General features: G+C 38.4%; 3 protein-coding genes, 1 long non-coding RNA gene and 2 other non-coding genes across 6 annotated transcripts; 3 read left to right on the forward strand and 3 right to left on the reverse strand.

The window, feature by feature from the left end:
* Positions 1-355: 355 nt before the first annotated feature.
* On the reverse strand, positions 356-545 carry LOC147535874 (U2 spliceosomal RNA). Its single transcript, XR_015226795.1, has one exon. It is a non-coding gene; the product is annotated as a U2 spliceosomal RNA (small nuclear RNA).
* Positions 546-677: 132 nt separating this feature from the next.
* Positions 678-749, forward strand: TRNAP-UGG (transfer RNA proline (anticodon UGG)). The gene has a single exon. It is a non-coding gene; the product is annotated as a tRNA-Pro (tRNA).
* A 708-nt stretch (positions 750-1457) lies between these two features.
* LOC147535876 (beta-carotene isomerase D27) lies at positions 1458-4618 on the forward strand. The gene is made up of 8 exons (XM_086641641.1): positions 1458-2110; positions 2200-2292; positions 2519-2623; positions 3128-3227; positions 3754-3848; positions 3964-4044; positions 4163-4231; positions 4368-4618. Exons 1-8 carry the CDS (start codon positions 1970-1972, stop codon positions 4503-4505), a joined length of 822 nt encoding a protein of 273 aa, XP_086497767.1. The 5' UTR covers positions 1458-1969; the 3' UTR covers positions 4506-4618.
* A 232-nt stretch (positions 4619-4850) lies between these two features.
* On the reverse strand, positions 4851-9220 carry LOC147535877 (P-loop containing nucleoside triphosphate hydrolases superfamily protein). The gene is made up of 5 exons (XM_086641636.1): positions 8326-9220; positions 6884-8112; positions 6444-6486; positions 5180-5654; positions 4851-5075 (listed from the first exon to the last, which is right to left on the reverse strand). Exons 1-5 carry the CDS (start codon positions 8972-8974, stop codon positions 5024-5026), a joined length of 2448 nt encoding a protein of 815 aa, XP_086497762.1. The 5' UTR covers positions 8975-9220; the 3' UTR covers positions 4851-5023.
* LOC147535878 (uncharacterized) lies at positions 6910-10037 on the forward strand. The gene is made up of 2 exons (XR_015225596.1): positions 6910-9877; positions 9938-10037. It is a non-coding gene; the product is annotated as an uncharacterized LOC147535878 (long non-coding RNA).
* Positions 10038-10046: 9 nt separating this feature from the next.
* On the reverse strand, positions 10047-16703 carry ALDH22A1 (aldehyde dehydrogenase 22A1). The gene is made up of 14 exons (XM_086641638.1): positions 16155-16703; positions 16033-16076; positions 15389-15490; positions 15177-15304; positions 14222-14344; positions 13570-13723; positions 13296-13399; positions 13129-13207; positions 12557-12652; positions 12320-12457; positions 11491-11706; positions 11214-11405; positions 10803-10946; positions 10047-10688 (listed from the first exon to the last, which is right to left on the reverse strand). The coding sequence occupies exons 1-14, from the start codon at positions 16264-16266 to the stop codon at positions 10533-10535; spliced, it is 1788 nt and encodes a 595-aa protein (XP_086497764.1). The 5' UTR covers positions 16267-16703; the 3' UTR covers positions 10047-10532.
* Between the last annotated feature and the right edge of the window lie 131 nt (positions 16704-16834).

Here is a 16834-nt window from a genome sequence, read left to right on the forward strand (position 1 = left end):
AGTCCCAAATGGGAGAACGAAGTCGATGGCCACTTGTAAGTTGAATAGCTGGGGGGAAAGCTATATCTCGATGGAGTCAGAATAACCATATACACAATCTCATCTCCATGTTTTGACATATAATGGCTGAGCAGCTATACCTACCTGAACAAATATGAGATCTCTGAATCTTGCCTTTTGGTGGGTGATTGATGGAGGATATATGGTGGTGGTTGATGGTGGTGGTTGATGGAGATGATAGGGTGCTCTCGTGGTGATGGCAGGGGTGGCTGTAGTTGTGGTCTATTGGTAGTGGACAGTGGTGGTTGGGTTTTCTGATCACCCATGGGCAACAAATTTTATACTTAAATTTGGTGGGGGGTGTGCCAGGCCTTTGCAATAGTGCAAGACAAAGGCGACACTCCAAGATCCCAATAGCAAGCTACTGTGGTGGATCTTACCCCTTGAAAAAAATAAATTTAATATCGTGTGGCCCATCAGGCCACATATCAGCTGATAAGAACAGATACTACACTTGATCTTAGCCAAAAGGCCGACAAAGGTATGAATTGAACTTTCAATTCTGTCCAGTTTTGAAATTCAACCATTAATTTCTCCTTCTCTCTCCACATCAGTATGGGACTAAATATATGATGTTTTTTTTTATATATTAAGATTATTAGATTGAAGAGACAAAAGGGCATTTGGTCTAGTGGTATGATTCTCGCTTTGGGTGCGAGAGGTCCCGAGTTCGATTCTCGGAATGCCCCTTTTTCTTTTTATTAGTCTTTCTTTTCTACTTCAAATTTTGACATCTCTTACAACTTCAATGTTGTTAGCCTGTTAAGAGTGGTGCCGTGGGCGTCTAACGTCTTGACATTTGGTGGATTCGATTGAACTCTTCAATGAGTAGAAACACCTTCTTCACGAAACAAAGATAGGTTATTTTACCCTTTTATAGTAGAGGATGAATTTTCTAGCGTTTTTGTTCCTTCAACATGATTTTGACTTAATAATTACATTTTTTTCATATCTATGAAAAACAAATCGAACTTGCAAAGAGGTACCTCTTACATGATCATGCTTATCGACTGGATCTCATTGTAACATTTTGTTTATGTCGTCGGTATATTGCATTGTGTAGTTACAGACGAAAGTTTCTCGAACTTTCTTAGGTCGTTATTTCAAAACATAATATGCAATGTAGTCAGCATTTTGTTATTTTACGTGAAAATGTAGTAAATGGTGTCTTTCGCCATTTTATAGTTGTTTCTCACATTTCACAAACTTAGTTTTGTTTGCAACATTTTGTCGTTCGTTGTCGACAACCCTTTATTAAAAACCACATACTCTTTTTTCTTCCTCATCTCCTTCTACCACCACCACTACTTCCGATCACCACCAACACCACGAATTTTCTCTCTTCCCCTCTTCTTCTCTGTTTCGGGAAAAATAGAATCCCCATCGCCGAAACAACTGATATGGTTTGGGGGTTACCTCCAAACCAGAACACGAGTTCAGACGAGCAGACCCTCTCTTTTGTTGGAACAAAAACAGAGAGATTGAGCACAAAGAGATCTGAGGAAAGAAAAGAAAGAGAGAATTGAGGTGATGGGGGATAGAATAAGAGATATAGAAATAAAATCTTCTTTTAATAAGGGCAGGCAGCAACAACAGTCTGTGGACGATCATTTGTGGCCGACTAGCGTAAGAAGCAATACGAGATTTTCCCATTCAAATCTTGATTTCCTCGTACACTGTTCCGGAAGACCCAACACCAATCTAGTTTTAAAATGACTATTTCTCCTTCAGTTGACAAGTCAGAGTGGATAACGGTCGGCCGAACCGACCAAGCCAAATTTAGCTGAACCACACCGGATGGTTTTTGGTTTGACTTCAGCCTGACTCAAAATGTTCGACAACCGACCGTAGCTCACCCTGAAGACGAGATTATCGGTTCAATTATTCTGTTAGAATCTGTGACCATAAAATGAATCCTCTCTCTCTACTTCACTCTCTCACCTTCTCTTCTTCTTCTCCTTCACCACCACATCATCTCTCAAACTTCAAACTACCCAGTAGAAACCCTAAAAGTCAGATTCCTTTTCCCCCAATTCAATGTTCTTCTTCGGTGAGTTTCAACTTCCTACTCAGTTCAATTTCTCTGTAAAATTCATCTTATAATAATAATAATCTCTAATTACTGTTTTCCTTCTTTAGATTGATGATATGTGTATTGAGAGTAAATCGAACTACAACCCTGGAACCCTAGATCTCTTGTTTATGAATCTTTTCCGCAAGAAAATGGTACAGGTCAGTTTTTACTCCTCCGTGTTAAGTTTGTGGTAATCCAACTCAGAACCAATGGACAATGAGCAGAGAGGACCCAGAGAATATATTCTTGATTGCTAGTTACCACTTCTCCCACGTGGGACTATTCTCACACACTTTCTCTGAGTGCCAAACATGACTTAAAGGTCTTGGATTATGAAATTTGATTACAATTTGTTTGTTGGTTAATATTGGAAGGAGTAAATAGGAGGTTGGGTGGGATTCAGATAAGCCTGGATATGATGGACTCATTGAAGTTGCTAACAGTCTCATGTTGAAGAGTAAAATCAATTCAGATACTGAAGAAGCAGCGGTATGATATTCATTTGAACTATCAAAATCGTAATGTTGATATGCATCTAGACTGACTTTACTAATACTACTAGTTTCTAATCAAGTAAGGTTAGAGTTACTGAGAGCATCTCCAGTGCGAGACTCAATATTCAGCCCGTCGCTGTCCAATTTCCGACTTCGCCCCTGATTGGCCATCACTCTCTTTGGAAAACGGCTCGCGTAACGAGACCCCTCCACGCGGTGACGCGGGGCTAAGGTTACTAAGTTCCGTCCGTCCCTGTCACATTAGCTCTTACACCAGGCTAGATCCCATTAGACATAAGTATCTAACTCTCCCTGAAAACCAGCTTGGAAGGAAATGATTGTTCAAGGTTAATGTACTTCGCAAAGTCTAGTATATATACAAGATGAGGCAATGTAATACTTGCTTCTTGGATTATACGGTAGTTGGAGTACTGGAGTTAGATTCTGAGGGGAATTCACGTGTAAATTCGTTCTTCTGTTGATTCTCTCCTTGATGCAGGTCAGGATATTGAGGTCATTGTTTCCACCGTTCTTGTTGGAACTATTTCAAATACTCATAGCACCTCTAGGAGGAGGAGAACTAGCTGCTATTATGGTTGGTGAGTTGAACTAATCACTACATCAAATGCTACCTTTGATATGCTTCTGTGTCTAACTCGCGAAAAGTAGAACTTTTTGGGTTTACGACTTCGTCCATTTCGAAAAAATGCTTCTGTGTCTAACTCGCTAAAAGTAGAACTTTTTGGGTTTACGACTTCGTCCATTTCGAAAAAATGCTGCCCTACCGAGATCCTTCTTCTTCTTCTTCTTCTACGAAATTGTGGTCTTTGAACTGATGCACCATTGTTCTCCTTGTACTTTGTTAGGGATGTGCATGTGAAGTTAACAACACAGACAATTTTCACTGAAAGAGATTTATGCTCCACACTTGAGCACAAGACTCTGGACTAGTGGTTCACAACAACTTGTGCCATTCTGTGTGGTATATTTAGACGAACTATAGTTATACGGCACAGGCAGGCCCTTTTAGTGCGTAAATTGTATTGAATAATATTTGAGTATGTCAAAAAAGATCGGAACTCATGGGTCTAAACATACTAATACTCTTCTGTCTGTTGATAACAGCAAGGGTGACCGCGATCTCGTGTCAATGGCTTATGGGTCGATGCACAGTGAACTCAGTTGATCTTCCTGATGGATCCACTTCTTGGACTAGTGGGGTAAGAATAGAAATAGCTCAAAACATCCTTGCCAAAAACTTGCATTCGATCGTGTCATATATTTATCCTTCTTTGTAGTAAGCTAGGGTTACTTCTGATCTGAAAGTATTTTCAGGTTTTAGTAGAGAGATGCAAATATTTGGAAGAAAGCAAATGCTTAGGTATATGTATAAACACATGTAAGCTGCCAACACAGGTTAGTCTCCCTCTGTTCTAGCATTTGGATGATACTTGGACGTTTTCCATCTTCCTCTCCACCACGTTATGGAATATGAATCATGAATCTAGCTATTTGTCATGTTGGTTCTTGACAGACTTTCTTTAAGGATTATATGGGAGTTCCTTTACTGATGGAACCAAACTTAAGTGATTATAGCTGTCAGGTAATATACTTCATTCATGGTTCTCGGTTACCAATTCTTTCATCTTGAGAAAATCTCCTATAGGTTTTGTTAACTATTAAGTATTTTAAGTGTTGTTTCGAAACGTAATCTTGTCCATGAAATTTTCGGCCGACAGTTCAAATTTGGAATAGTTCCTCCCTTGCCTTCTGAGGATGAGACGTTGAAGGAGCCTTGCTTGGAAATCTGCCCACACGCTAGCCGACGGAGAGAAGTGAGCAGAAGTAAGAGCATAACTCAGTGCCCTAATGTTTGAAGTTCTTCAGTCCCCACCTTCATGAAGATAATGTTCAGACAGTGCAGATTGTTTCTTACGTAATGGTGTATAGAATGTTCAATCCAGCTAATATGTTACTTTCCTTTTGGGTACTTTGAGATGGTAATGATGGCTTGAAACAGGAATAAAGACCTACGACAACCGAGACCTAGATGCAAACCTAACCGACTGAGACCTGGTTGCAAACCTAACCGACTGAGACCTGGTTGCAAACCTAACCGACCGAGACCTAGTTGCAAACCTAACCGATCGAGACAAAGATGCAAACCAAACCTACCCTATGATATGCAAAATAGAAGTACCCAAAAAACAGAAAACCGGAGGAAAGTAGAAACTAACCACTTATCAACTTCTAACAAAAATATAAATAGAAATACAAGATATCTAGAAAGAACTTGGATAACAAAAAGTTGGTTCTATGAAATACAAAGACATAACAACTTAATAGACAAAGATGCAAATATTGTCGTAAAAGACACAATCCAACAGTTCAATTGCTACCGATCCCAACCTGACGGTCTCCGTCTCTCTCTTGGCTTTTCTTTTGAACTGCGAGAAAGTAACAAAAATTCGTTAATGTGAAATCCTTATTCGAAATATAATATGAACTTGGAAAGATCAAGTGGCAGAATCGTAAAGTTTAGAAAGCTAACCCTTCGATGTTCTTCTGAGTGCTGTTCCCTCTTGAGGAATCGGTATTGGCGGTTCCTCCTGAGATAGAAGCAGGACTGAATGAAGTACTTGTTTGTGGGTTATTTATAACACCACCGATTGAACCACCCGAAACAAAACCTGAGATAGGAGCAGGACTGTATGAAGTACTTGTTTGTGGTTTATTTATAACACCACCGATTGAACCGCCGGAAACAAAACCGGCTAAGACTGGTCTTTTAGGGGCATATACATTGCTGCTCTGATTTTGAGAACTGGGTGTTGCAGCTACGAAGCTGTTTTTGAAGTTTGCCCTCATTTGGTTAGTAGCAACTGATCGGGCTGGAACAGCCTGAGATGGTGGATTTGTTGGTTCTCCAGTATTGTACCCAATACCCAGGCCGAAATCCACACCACGAACACCTCTTCCGCTACCACCACCTCCTTTTCCTCCCCTTCCTTTACCTTTTCTACCACCTATACACAAAATAGGCATCTTGTCACAACTGAGTTCTACTACAGAAGGTACATATAACTGCATAAAGCTGGAGTTCAGCCGATAACAAGCAAAATCGTTACTAAATCAGTACTTTCAACCTCTGCCGGATAAAAATTTATATTAGATCATCATATACTAAAACAACATTTCTGTATATTTCCAACTCTTTAGTTTTAGTTCTGAAGGTTGTCTAAATAGGTTACCAGATTCGCGGTACGAAAACGGGTACGCGGTACGCCTATTAGAGTGTATCCGGTACGTGGGGGGTGTACCACTTCGGTACGCCAATTTGGTACATAATTCGCTTAATATAAAAATTCGGTTCATTACTAAATATTCCAAAATTATTTCTTAATTATAGGCATAATTATTTCAAAACTCATAAAGGATGAAACAACTAATTACTCGAAGTCTAATATCATAATAGTACTTAAAACATGAAGATAAAATCATAAAATAGCAATTACTTGGAATTTCAAAACCTAAAACTCAAATCTAAGGTATGTCTTTCTTGACTCTACTGTTCTTCATGAGAAGCAGTTCGCTAGATCTGGCAATCTGGTTCGCGAAAGTACCCTAAAAGGGTTCGCGCGAACCAGATCGCGATTCGCAGGGGGATGCAACGAATCTGGTAACCTTTCTAATATAAAACCATGGGAAAGGAATAAGGAAAATTTTAAGATACCACAACAAACCAGAAAGAAGAAAGAGAGACAACATTTCTAGATAAATACACGGCAATCAGTAGGTAAGCTTATAGGTCGTACCAGATCCTTTTCTCGCATCACGTTTGGATCTGAATCGTCCATCCTACATATTACAAAGAAATGTCGATCAAAATAAACATCATTCTCCCAAAACACAACACCCACAAAAATATTTAACTAAAGAAAATGATAAACAAGAAGCAAATCAATATAATTGGTAGGTAAGTTGTTTCTCAACTCAACGTGTTTCGTGTACGAAATCTATATTACAAACAATCAGATAATGTGACTATAGTTTATTATTAAGTAATCGCAATATTTGTCTAATCAAACTATTCATTTAGTAAACTAAAAAAAATCATTCATCCAATTTATCACGACAACAACATGATGCATACGAGCGATATCCGCACATGAATTAGTGGTGATCCATGTAGAAGTGCATTGAAAGTACTTCATAAATATTCAAATTAGAGAAAAAGAAATATCATTCAGTTTACCTTCATAGCGAGATCCATAAGTTCCTGTGGAACATTCTGACCAGCAGCAACTAAACTGCTAACAAGATCCCCGGCAAAGCGAGCTTCCTTTATTGTGATAAGAGTATAGGCTGTCCCATCTTTATCTCCCGCACGACCCGTTCTACCAATTCGATGAACATGCATGTCCATATCTCTGGCAATATCAAAGTTCACAACTGACTTAATCGACTTAATGTCAAGTCCACGAGCGGCAACATCAGTAGCAATAAGAACATGATATGTTCCAGATTTAAACTTCTGCAGTGTTTCCATTCTAGAAGACTGATCTTTATCACCATGGAGAGCTGCAACTTTAAACCCTCTTTGAACCAGCTGAGTTTCAATCTCATCAACTGTAGCTTTCTTCGAGGCAAATACTAGAACATCTCCATCATCGATCAGTCCAGGAAGTTTCTCGAGAAGCCAAGGCATCTTATCAGCATCTGAAGGAATTACATGAACAACCTGAGTAATATCCTCATTAGCCATGCCCACTTCACCTACAGTCACTCTTATGGGATCAGTGAGAGTTTCCCTAGCTAACTTCTCAACTTTCCGGGGCATAGTTGCAGAGAAAAGTAAGGTCTGACGGTCGGGTCTTATCTGACCAACAATGGATCTTATTTGTGGCTCGAAACCTAAATCAAACATTCGATCAGCTTCATCAAGAACAAGATATGTTGCTCTAGACATTGTCAATGCCTTCATCTTCAGCATATCAATCAATCTCCCAGGAGTAGCAACAACGATCTCACAACCCGCTTTCAGTTCTTTAAACTGTTCAAGCTTAGACATTCCACCATAAACCGCAGAGACACGAATCCCATGGGACTTGGAGAATTTCTTCGACTCTAAATAAATTTGATGTGCTAACTCTCTTGTGGGTGCGCAAATTACTCCAATGGGACCCTCTTCTTTAGCAAGTTCAGGCTGATCCATAATATGAACAATCATGGGAAGAACAAAAGCAGCAGTTTTTCCAGAACCCGTCTTTGCAATACCAATAATATCTCTCCCGGAAAGCACAATCGGTAAAGCCTGGCATTGTATCGGTGTCGGCTTTTCATACCCTTGTTTAGCTATAGCACTCATCAGTTGAGGAGAAAATCCACAATCCTCAAAAGTCTTCACCGGCCTGCTTACATCAAATCCGGAAACACGTATTGCTACAGTTTTCCTGTAATCTGCAACTTCCTGCTCACTCATTCCTAAACAAGGGGTAGGAATACGATTTCAATACTAGTATAATATTTCATGTTCCAAGTAAAACGAAAAATACCCATATACCAAAGTTGTTATTATTTTTTGTGGGATTTCCAGCTAGCTTCACAGAATTCAAGTACGAACAATTCGAATCACGAAAACTATGAAAAGAAAACTAACAAGTATTGAGAAATAAAGTAGAAAGGAAGGAAATTTACCTGAAATTGAATCTTTTTCTTCATAGAAATCCTTGTTAAAAGGTTCATAATCAATACAAGTATGATCAAGAGGTGGAATGGGTTCGATTTTCTTTCTATCAGTAATAACAATAGGATTATCATCTGAATCGTAATTAATCAATCCAGCATCAACAGCTTTAGCAGCAGCATAAACTTCTTCATCAGAATCATAACCAGCTTGAAGAACATCAGAAGCTAAAGTCAATCCAATATCTTTCTTTGCCCTTAAAAAACTCTCAATATGATCATCTTCTTCATCAACATCTTTATACTTATCAACTTTTTCTTTAGGTTTAGAAACAACAGGAGCTTTCATCTCTTCATGAATACCTTCCATAAACGCATCAAGAGGGTCAATTTCTTCTTCTTCTTCTTCTTCACCACCACGATTACCATTCGATTCCTTTACTTGTTCATCAACATTTTCATCTCTGTCGTCGTCGTACTCGATGTCATCAAGATCGTGATCTTCATAGTTATCATGAGAACCACCACCACCACCACCATCGCCACCGCGGCGTGATGATGGAGGAACGTATAGTCTTTGAGGAGGTTGAGAACGTTCGAAATTGTAAGTTGTTTGTTTGTTGATACCAAACCCTTCGAATCCGAATTTCCTCTTCGACATGTCTCTGTTGGGATGAAAAAGTATGAAACCCTAATTCATTGAGTGTGAAAGAGGGGGGATCTATAGAAGAAGCAGAAGAATAGAAATAGAAGTATAATCTTTAATTTTAGAAGTGTTAGGGGGTTTTTTTTTTTCTAGGGTTTGAAAGAGGAGAGGTAAAAATTATGAAGTGAAAGCTTACCAGAGTTTTTTTTTCTCTAAGGGGATGAAGAAAGGTTTGGAGTTGGAGAGATTCGAACGCGGGACATTTTCTATTCTTGAGGGAAAATTAAATAGAGCGCGGAATTTCGAGTTGGCGGGTTACTAGGTGCAATTTCTATTTTAAGATATATATACTAGTACTAGTAGTAGTAAAATTGGCAAGAGGATGATGATTTTGACGTGGGAGTTTTTATAGGCAATGGTGAAGACAGCCCCACAGTCAGAGGCAATGTGGTCAACAAGAGACAATGCTCATTTTTTTCTCCCGACAAAAGGTCCACGGTCAGCGACGAAGATATGGGAAGGGTCCAGGCCTCCATGGTTGGAAACCAAAGAAAATTCTCTAAAACGTAGACGAAGGATCTCTTTGTCTAAGAGACTAGAGGAAAATATCGGGATCTAAAGTTACAAACCCTAAATCTAGACTGGATTTGGGCTAAGAGGGGACTCCTCTCTTCGGAGTAGAGGATGGAAATGAAAAGAGAAAGAGAGAATAAGGAATCTTTTTTAAAAAAAAAAAATATGAGTTAAAATTAACTCACTCTGGCTGACGACTATTTACCGAAAAAGAAAGAAGATGGATATTGTCTCCAACATACTTGGTAACTTATTGTGTCCAAACTTTTGTAGAAAAACACATTGCCTTTGGCAACAGAAGGCATTGCCTACCAAACTTCTCCTTTGACATTGACCCACTTTGATGTAAATATTAGGGCTACATTTTTCACTTTCTCCTTTGAATTAGATTTTACACTTGAACAGAAAATGTTAACAATCTCAGTGGGTCACCAAGTAAAAATGTTGACACAAAAGCGTCTATAAATAAAAACGTCACCAAGTAAAAAACGACCCAAGAAAATCATTCCAAGTGTTACAGAAAAATAAACTTACTGAAAGTAATACTATGAATTTGCAACTTTTTCATTGTTCCACTACAGTAGAAAAGTGGAAATAGGCATGATGCGAAGAGTAAGAAGCAAATTACAACCTATAGAAGCTCCTCCTGGTAGCAATATTGGTTACAAATGAAACTAAAACATAAAAAAAAAACAATTCTCTGTAAAACAAAAAATCGACCAAGGATGGTATATTTTCATCTACATTTCCTTCAATTTCTGTTCTTTCTCACAGTTACGTTTACCACAAACCCAGTTGAAGAAGAGAAACCACAAAACCAGTTGAAAAGAAACATCAAAATCGATGGTCAATTAGCTTTTACTCAGAAGAGTATCAAATTTCATGACAAAGAACATTAATGAAGTGGAACAAAAATTCCAACAATCCTGAAATCTGATTAAAATCAGCAAAATCTCTTACAGTTTAAGGGAGAGAGAGACAAGATTTGATTCTGACGGTATTAGTTTCTCCTCGAATGGTTGGCAGTAGGAGAGTTCTTCTCCGAGATTATCTTTAAGACATTCACTAACGCTCTTAGTCGATCCCATATATTCAAACCATAGAGTGCTTCAACTAGTGATTGTTGAAACTCGAAACAGTCTTCTGCTACAGGATACTGTATAGAAATGCAGAACACACAGAAGAACTAGTTAGTATAAAACAACATATATATATATATATATATATATATATATATGATGAGCTTATGGTTATTAAGTAAAAGATAGACCTGAATTGGCTTGGGTATCTTAGTTTTGATGTATGGCCAGAATCTATCTTCGACGACGGATTTCACAAGGCAACAAGCACGTAATCCTTCTATCCCAGCAAATCTTCCAAATCCACTGTGTTTCACTCCACCGAACGGCAGTGACTACATGCAAAGAGTTAAGACTTGATTAGCATTTGCTTTTTTTTTCCTAAGAAAAGTTTAAATATGATATAGAGTCAAGGTGTCACTTGTCGTGAGTCAGAATCCAAACCGTATGTTTTCACTTTTCAATTTCTGACTCGACTGATCTTACTTGCTGAAAATGTGTGTGACACGGTGCTACCTTTAAGCTATTCCAGTGAAAACGTATTTCAAACTAGAACAGTATATAATATCTGACGTGGGTGAAGTCATTAATTGAGAGAGTACCTGACACATGTAGTTTGATGCGAAGTCATTAACTGCAGCGACTCCACAATGCAACTGAGACGCTATTTCTCTTGCACGGCGTTGATTACCAGAAAAGACAGCACAACCGAGCCCGTAATTTGAGTCATTAGCAAGCTCAATAGCTTCTTCATCAGAGCTGAACTTCATTATGGGCATGATTGGTCCAAATGTCTAAAGGTAACCAAGATAATTAAATTATTATCAGTATTTGTGGCTGAAAACTTGAACATTAAAAAGTCAAAGCAAAGAGTAGCACCTCTTCTTGCATCAACTTCATAGTATGATTGACATTTACTATTATAGTTGGTGGGAAGAACTGATCAACTGCATCTTCGCCTAAATTTCCAAAACCTCCTCGTCCGGCAATTTCTGCCCCTTTCTCCAAGGCATCGTTAAGAAGGTTTTGAAGCTTCTCCGCATGACCTTGCATACATATTGCACCCATATCATACCTTCCAGCTAAAGGAGGACCCTACCATAATCAGCCGATATTAGAATTTCAGTTGTCAGAACAGAAAAAAATATTAGGTAGATTAAGTTTTTCTCATAGTGATCCTGAACCACTGGAAGGAAATGGTACCAGTAAGAATTTTTATCTCTTATAGATCTTTACGTGCACGAAGTTCTGACAAAATAGGTTGTAACGCCCCAAGCCTTAGCAGTTGCCGATATTGTCCCCGCTTTAACCACCCAGGCCCAAGCCCACACGGGTACGGGGTTTTGTTCTTGGCGAAAGCACTACAAGCCCACCCAAAAGGCCTCGGTACTTACTAAGCTTGAGCTTACACATATAGCCCAGTCTCTGGACACTCTTGTGAGCAATGTGGGACTATTATAATCCCCCACCCTCAGCGAAGAGTCGTCCTCGACTCTGATACCACTTTTGTAACGCCCCAAGCCTTAGCAGTTGCCGATATTGTCCCCGCTTTAACCACCTCACACAGGTACGGGCTTGTGGTGCCTTCGCCAAGGACAAAACCCCGTACCTGTGTGAGGTGGTTAAAGCGGGGACAATATCGGCAACTGCTAAGGCTTGGGGCGTTACATAGGTTCTGTAATGATTAACAAGAAAGGAAGATACTTACGACACGAACTGATTTTATAATTTTCACAACTTCAGCTACAAATGAAGAATAAACAGCACGATGGACATAAAATCTCTCAGCGCCAGCACAGTTTTGGCCACTTGATTGAAGAACGCCTCTAACAGCAATTTGGGCAACCTGTACAGACAACTCATACTTCAGTTGCGTCGATAAATGGGTATCTGATATTGTGAAGCTTTATAATAGTTTATTTGTAGAAAAAGGCGAACTTCTTACGTGAGGCACATCTACATCTTCGCAGACAATAAATGCATCTTTTCCACCAAGCTCAAGAGTAACTGGTATTAATGTTTCGGAAGCATTTCTCATTATCTGCAAAGAAACCAATTGTGTTGTTATATTAGCGCTGCAAGTGATGGACAGAGTAGCAGGATAACTTTAGAGAAAGCACTGATTAAAGATAATCACGACCCAAAGATAACTACTATCTCAAAATTAGAATCATGTCTCAGCTTAGGGAACAAACATCACTTTAGTCTTGGTTTCACTAGAAGTTTCAAAGATTTTTCTCATTCCCAATGCTAGTGAGGTCTTTGAGGAATCTTGCCTACAATGATATTATTTTACAGAAGGGAAATTTTATAGGGGACTCCCATAAGTGTTATAGGCTCTGCGCCTCCTTCCTTCACAAACTCCCTCTCAAATTTGCCTTGAAGGAGGCCCCTATAACACTTACAGGGGGGCCCTTTAAAATTACCCTTTACGGAATACCTACAAGAGGGGTATCTCTGGAAATTGAGCAAACCAAGGAGATGTTTTCACGGGTTTTAGATAATGAAAGAACATACCATTTTACCAACGCCAGGGGATCCAACAAAAATGATTTTGTCAACTGAAGACACAAGTGCCTCTCCTGTTTCTGCAAATCTGGTGAGCAAGATTTACCAACATTAGAAATAATCGAATAAATATGGAAGTCAGAGGGTAAAGGGGCTGGCAGACTGCAAATGTATACCCTGTTACTACATGGACCAGATTATCAGGAGCTCCAACGGCAGCAAGAGCAGCTTGAACGATTCTGACATAAAAACAACCAGACCAACTTGCGTGTTCCGAAACCTACATTTAAAACCATACAACATTTCTATCAAATGGATGAAATGTAAAGAGGCATACATTGACCCAAGAGTTTCTTAATAAGAGTTATGTAATATAAGTATATAACTACCGACGACTGTGGCCATCAAGATCCCAAAAAGGAATTATCGATCTCTTACATAGCTAAATACCTTTACAACAACGCCATTTCCTGAAAATACAGCAGCTAGCATCGGATTAAGAATGTTATGGAATGGATAATTCCATGAAACAATAGCACCTATCACCCCAAGAGGATGAAACTCCACTCTTGACCGCTTATGCATCATTGCCCTTCCAGAAGACCTGAAAGATTAACAAGAATGTCAAAATAAGCTGTCCACTGACTACACTCTGTATTACATGCAGTTGGACCGAGTATTTAAGTTATTTCAGGGTCTTTTTGAAAAATATATAATTTACCAACATTTTATTTCAAACCAAAATTTAACAGGGTTTTGTTTCACAACTGTTGTTGGCATCTTAAACTGGAAAGACATATGCAAGCATCAATCAGCTACCAAGATGCAAGTCCTAACTCTTAACTGTACAAGCATATAACAAGCATGTTTCCTTTTTGAAAATTATAATTAATTTATCAGAACGTAGTTCACTTCCATTTCTTTTCTATAACCTCTTTCTCATTTTTCTATTTGTCATGAGGACTAAAGATAGAAGAAATTGGCTGCCACAAAGAGACAATACTTATTACACACAGGCAGTTTATTTTTTAGGGTCAACTTGCCTAGTGTCTAAAAGGTAGACAAATCAGCAAGAATATCAAGATGGGGTTTTAAAGGTAACCTGTATTCAGGCTTTAGCCACTTCTCACCCTCTGCGAGAAGCCAAGTGATTTTCTCACATGTAGTCATTATCTCCCCCAATGATGCATCTACCATTGTCTTTCCAGTGTCTCTTGAAGACGTCCTGCATAATAAAAGAAAAAAAAAATGACGTTAATAACAACGATTCTGGGGGAGAAGGAAATGATGTAAATGTTAAGCTACATTTTAGTGAATTGTGAGTTACGAATGCAGCAATGCCGTGATTAATTGTGAATATATGACATCTATATGGACTCATTCCCAGTTGCCCACATTGATAGATCAATACCGTAATCCTGGTGATCTGGTTAATCACCTCACCACCTCGCCAAGTTCTGCAAGACATAATTAGCACAAAATGCTAATGACCCCAACATCTAATAAGCATATTTCAGTCTATTTACCGAAACCTCATTTGTTGTCAGATACTCAGATTATATGGTAATATGAAAAGCTAGCCTAATGGTGTTGGCATCAATATAGTATTATAGAGTTCTCAGCTCCTGTCTGTTTCCAACTCAAAACACAAGGTCTGGAAACCAAATCAACAGTCACTACGTTCACCAGGATGAAAAGCCACCTTTAAATCAAGTTTCCACTCTGATAGTTTCCTAACTGTATCTTCCGTAATTTAAATCATATTTCTATGTAACGTTAACAACTGATATTTGTGCACCTCTGGGCCACCACTACATAATATGTGATTGGGTGACATGGTGATATGGTTTTTTTTCTTTTATACTTTTCTTGTCTTTGGCGATTTCGTAGGTGCCCTAAGACTTGAAAGTACGACATTTTCCTATTTTAAAACCCTGGAAATTATTTTGATGTAATGTACTATTTCTTAACTAATAGGGGCGCCTCTTTCTCAGAATTAAGATAAAGTTCTTGATTAATTTGAAGTGTCAAGATTAATTTGAAGGATCCTCACTTACTCGCATATGAGCTCTTGATTTTCAATAATATACTTCAAAAGTATCCGTAGGAACTGCCGTCTCTGTTTAAAGTTGCTCTTCGCCCATGTCTTTTGTGCCTTCCTGGCCTGTGCAACATGCTCCTTGACCTAATCCAAACAATGAAACATAAACAAACATATGTATAAAATAAACTTTTGTTGGATGTTGAACCAAATAAATCTAGCACAGACCTCATCTGTAGTCAATGCAGGGAAGAACCCCAGATATTTCATTGTCGCGGGCTCATAACACTGAACTCTATCTGTCTGTGCTGCCTTTCCCCTCCTTGGTATCTGCCACAAATTCCATAACCAGATATCAGAACTATATCAATCCCGTAATGAGATTCCTGACAATCGCGATACTTAACTACATTGTTTGGTATGGTCATGAATAAGATTGGTAGGAATTAATTTGTTTGTAGATGATCACATTGACGAATATGAGAGAAGAAGGGGAATCACAAATCCACCCACCCTATTGGGTTAGGGATTCCCCATTGCTCGGAATGTGATTCCTGGTGCATTCTTGTGCACCAAACACCATTATGGAATGCGGATTCCTAGTAATCAAATGACATTCCCGCTAGCCAAACACGGCCTAGAGGTATACCAAAAACTGTTTCCTACTAATCATACACTCTTATAGAAAGGAATTACAACAAAATGCATTTAAGAAAAAATGCATTGATCATAATACGATCTTACAGAATCTGAATACTAATTGTTCATAGAAGTTAAAAGGGCAGTATAAGATCAAAGATCTAAATCATGGAATCTATAGTAAATTCCTACTAAAATCCCTAAAAAAATGAGGCATTTGTTTGGTAACTTACATAAATGAAGCTATTCTCCTTTGTCTGATTTCCATCATCCAACACTGTCATCATAAAATAAACTTAAGATCACCACCAAAAACAAAAAAAGTGTAGAGAGAGAAAGATGAATAGAGAGATACCATCGGAAGCATCGACATCAATAGAAGGCACATTAGGAGGTATAAGCATTAACAAGAATCTACAGATCGCGAAAGCGATTCCAACAACTATAACTGCCCACCAAAACGCCATTAATAAAATCTACTCCAACAGAAGATTTCGGAAATCTTAGAGAGAGAGAGAGAGGTGTAAATTGAACCCTAGCTAGCTAGGGCATTTTGATGAAGAGAGAGAGAGAGAGGAGGAGAATCTGAAATAGTAGTTTGTTTGAATAGCTTTCTCTTTTGTCCCCTTCTGGTTCGTTTGCTTGTGTTTACTGTGATGGCATATTTTACTTTTTCTTTATTATTATTAAGCGATCGGATCGAAAAAAATTGAAGATGGATGGGAATATTAGTAAGTGTTTGTTTATCAAGTGTTTTTTTTTTTCTTTCCATACAAAATGAAGAACATGAAATTGTATACCAAATTTAAGATATTTTATTGTTGTTGTTTATTTTTTCTAATGTTGAATAGACAATAAAGTAGATGGGCTTACAAGCCCTTTAGGATGTTCCTAAGATTTTTGTGTATGGCCTTAGGAATAAATCATAAGCATTCTTAGAGAGAAATTTTTAGTTGGTTTGGTGCACACGTTCACATCGAACAAAGCAAATACGCACACAGACAAATAGGATGAGTAATCTAAAACTCTTTGGTA

Source organism: Eschscholzia californica, unplaced genomic scaffold, assembly GCF_041429995.1.
Source record: "Eschscholzia californica isolate CP2 unplaced genomic scaffold, dmEscCali1.0.p SCAF_5, whole genome shotgun sequence".
Classification (NCBI taxonomy): domain Eukaryota; kingdom Viridiplantae; phylum Streptophyta; class Magnoliopsida; order Ranunculales; family Papaveraceae; genus Eschscholzia; species Eschscholzia californica.

Bases quoted from the DNA above. Each gene is read 5' to 3' on its own strand.
- LOC147535877 (XM_086641636.1), bottom strand. From the start codon at position 8,974: ATGTCGAAGAGGAAATTCGGATTCGAAGGGTTTGGTATCAACAAACAA. The intron at 6,487-6,883 runs GTAAACTGAATG...TGTAATATGTAG, and splicing joins TTATGGATCTCGCTATGAAG to GATGGACGATTCAGATCCAA. The intron at 5,076-5,179 runs GTTAGCTTTCTA...ACTTTCTCGCAG, and splicing joins ACTCAGAAGAACATCGAAGG to TTCAAAAGAAAAGCCAAGAG.
- ALDH22A1 (XM_086641638.1), bottom strand. From the start codon at position 16,266: ATGGCGTTTTGGTGGGCAGTTATAGTTGTTGGAATCGCTTTCGCGATC. The intron at 15,305-15,388 runs GTCTGTGCTAGA...TGTTTGGATTAG, and splicing joins CTGCATTGACTACAGATGAG to GTCAAGGAGCATGTTGCACA. The intron at 10,947-11,213 runs GTACTCTCTCAA...CTTTGCATGTAG, and splicing joins CATCAAACTACATGTGTCAG to TCACTGCCGTTCGGTGGAGT.
- LOC147535876 (XM_086641641.1), top strand. From the start codon at position 1,970: ATGAATCCTCTCTCTCTACTTCACTCTCTCACCTTCTCTTCTTCTTCT. The intron at 2,111-2,199 runs GTGAGTTTCAAC...TTCCTTCTTTAG, and splicing joins CAATTCAATGTTCTTCTTCG to ATTGATGATATGTGTATTGA. The intron at 2,624-3,127 runs GTATGATATTCA...TCCTTGATGCAG, and splicing joins CAGATACTGAAGAAGCAGCG to GTCAGGATATTGAGGTCATT.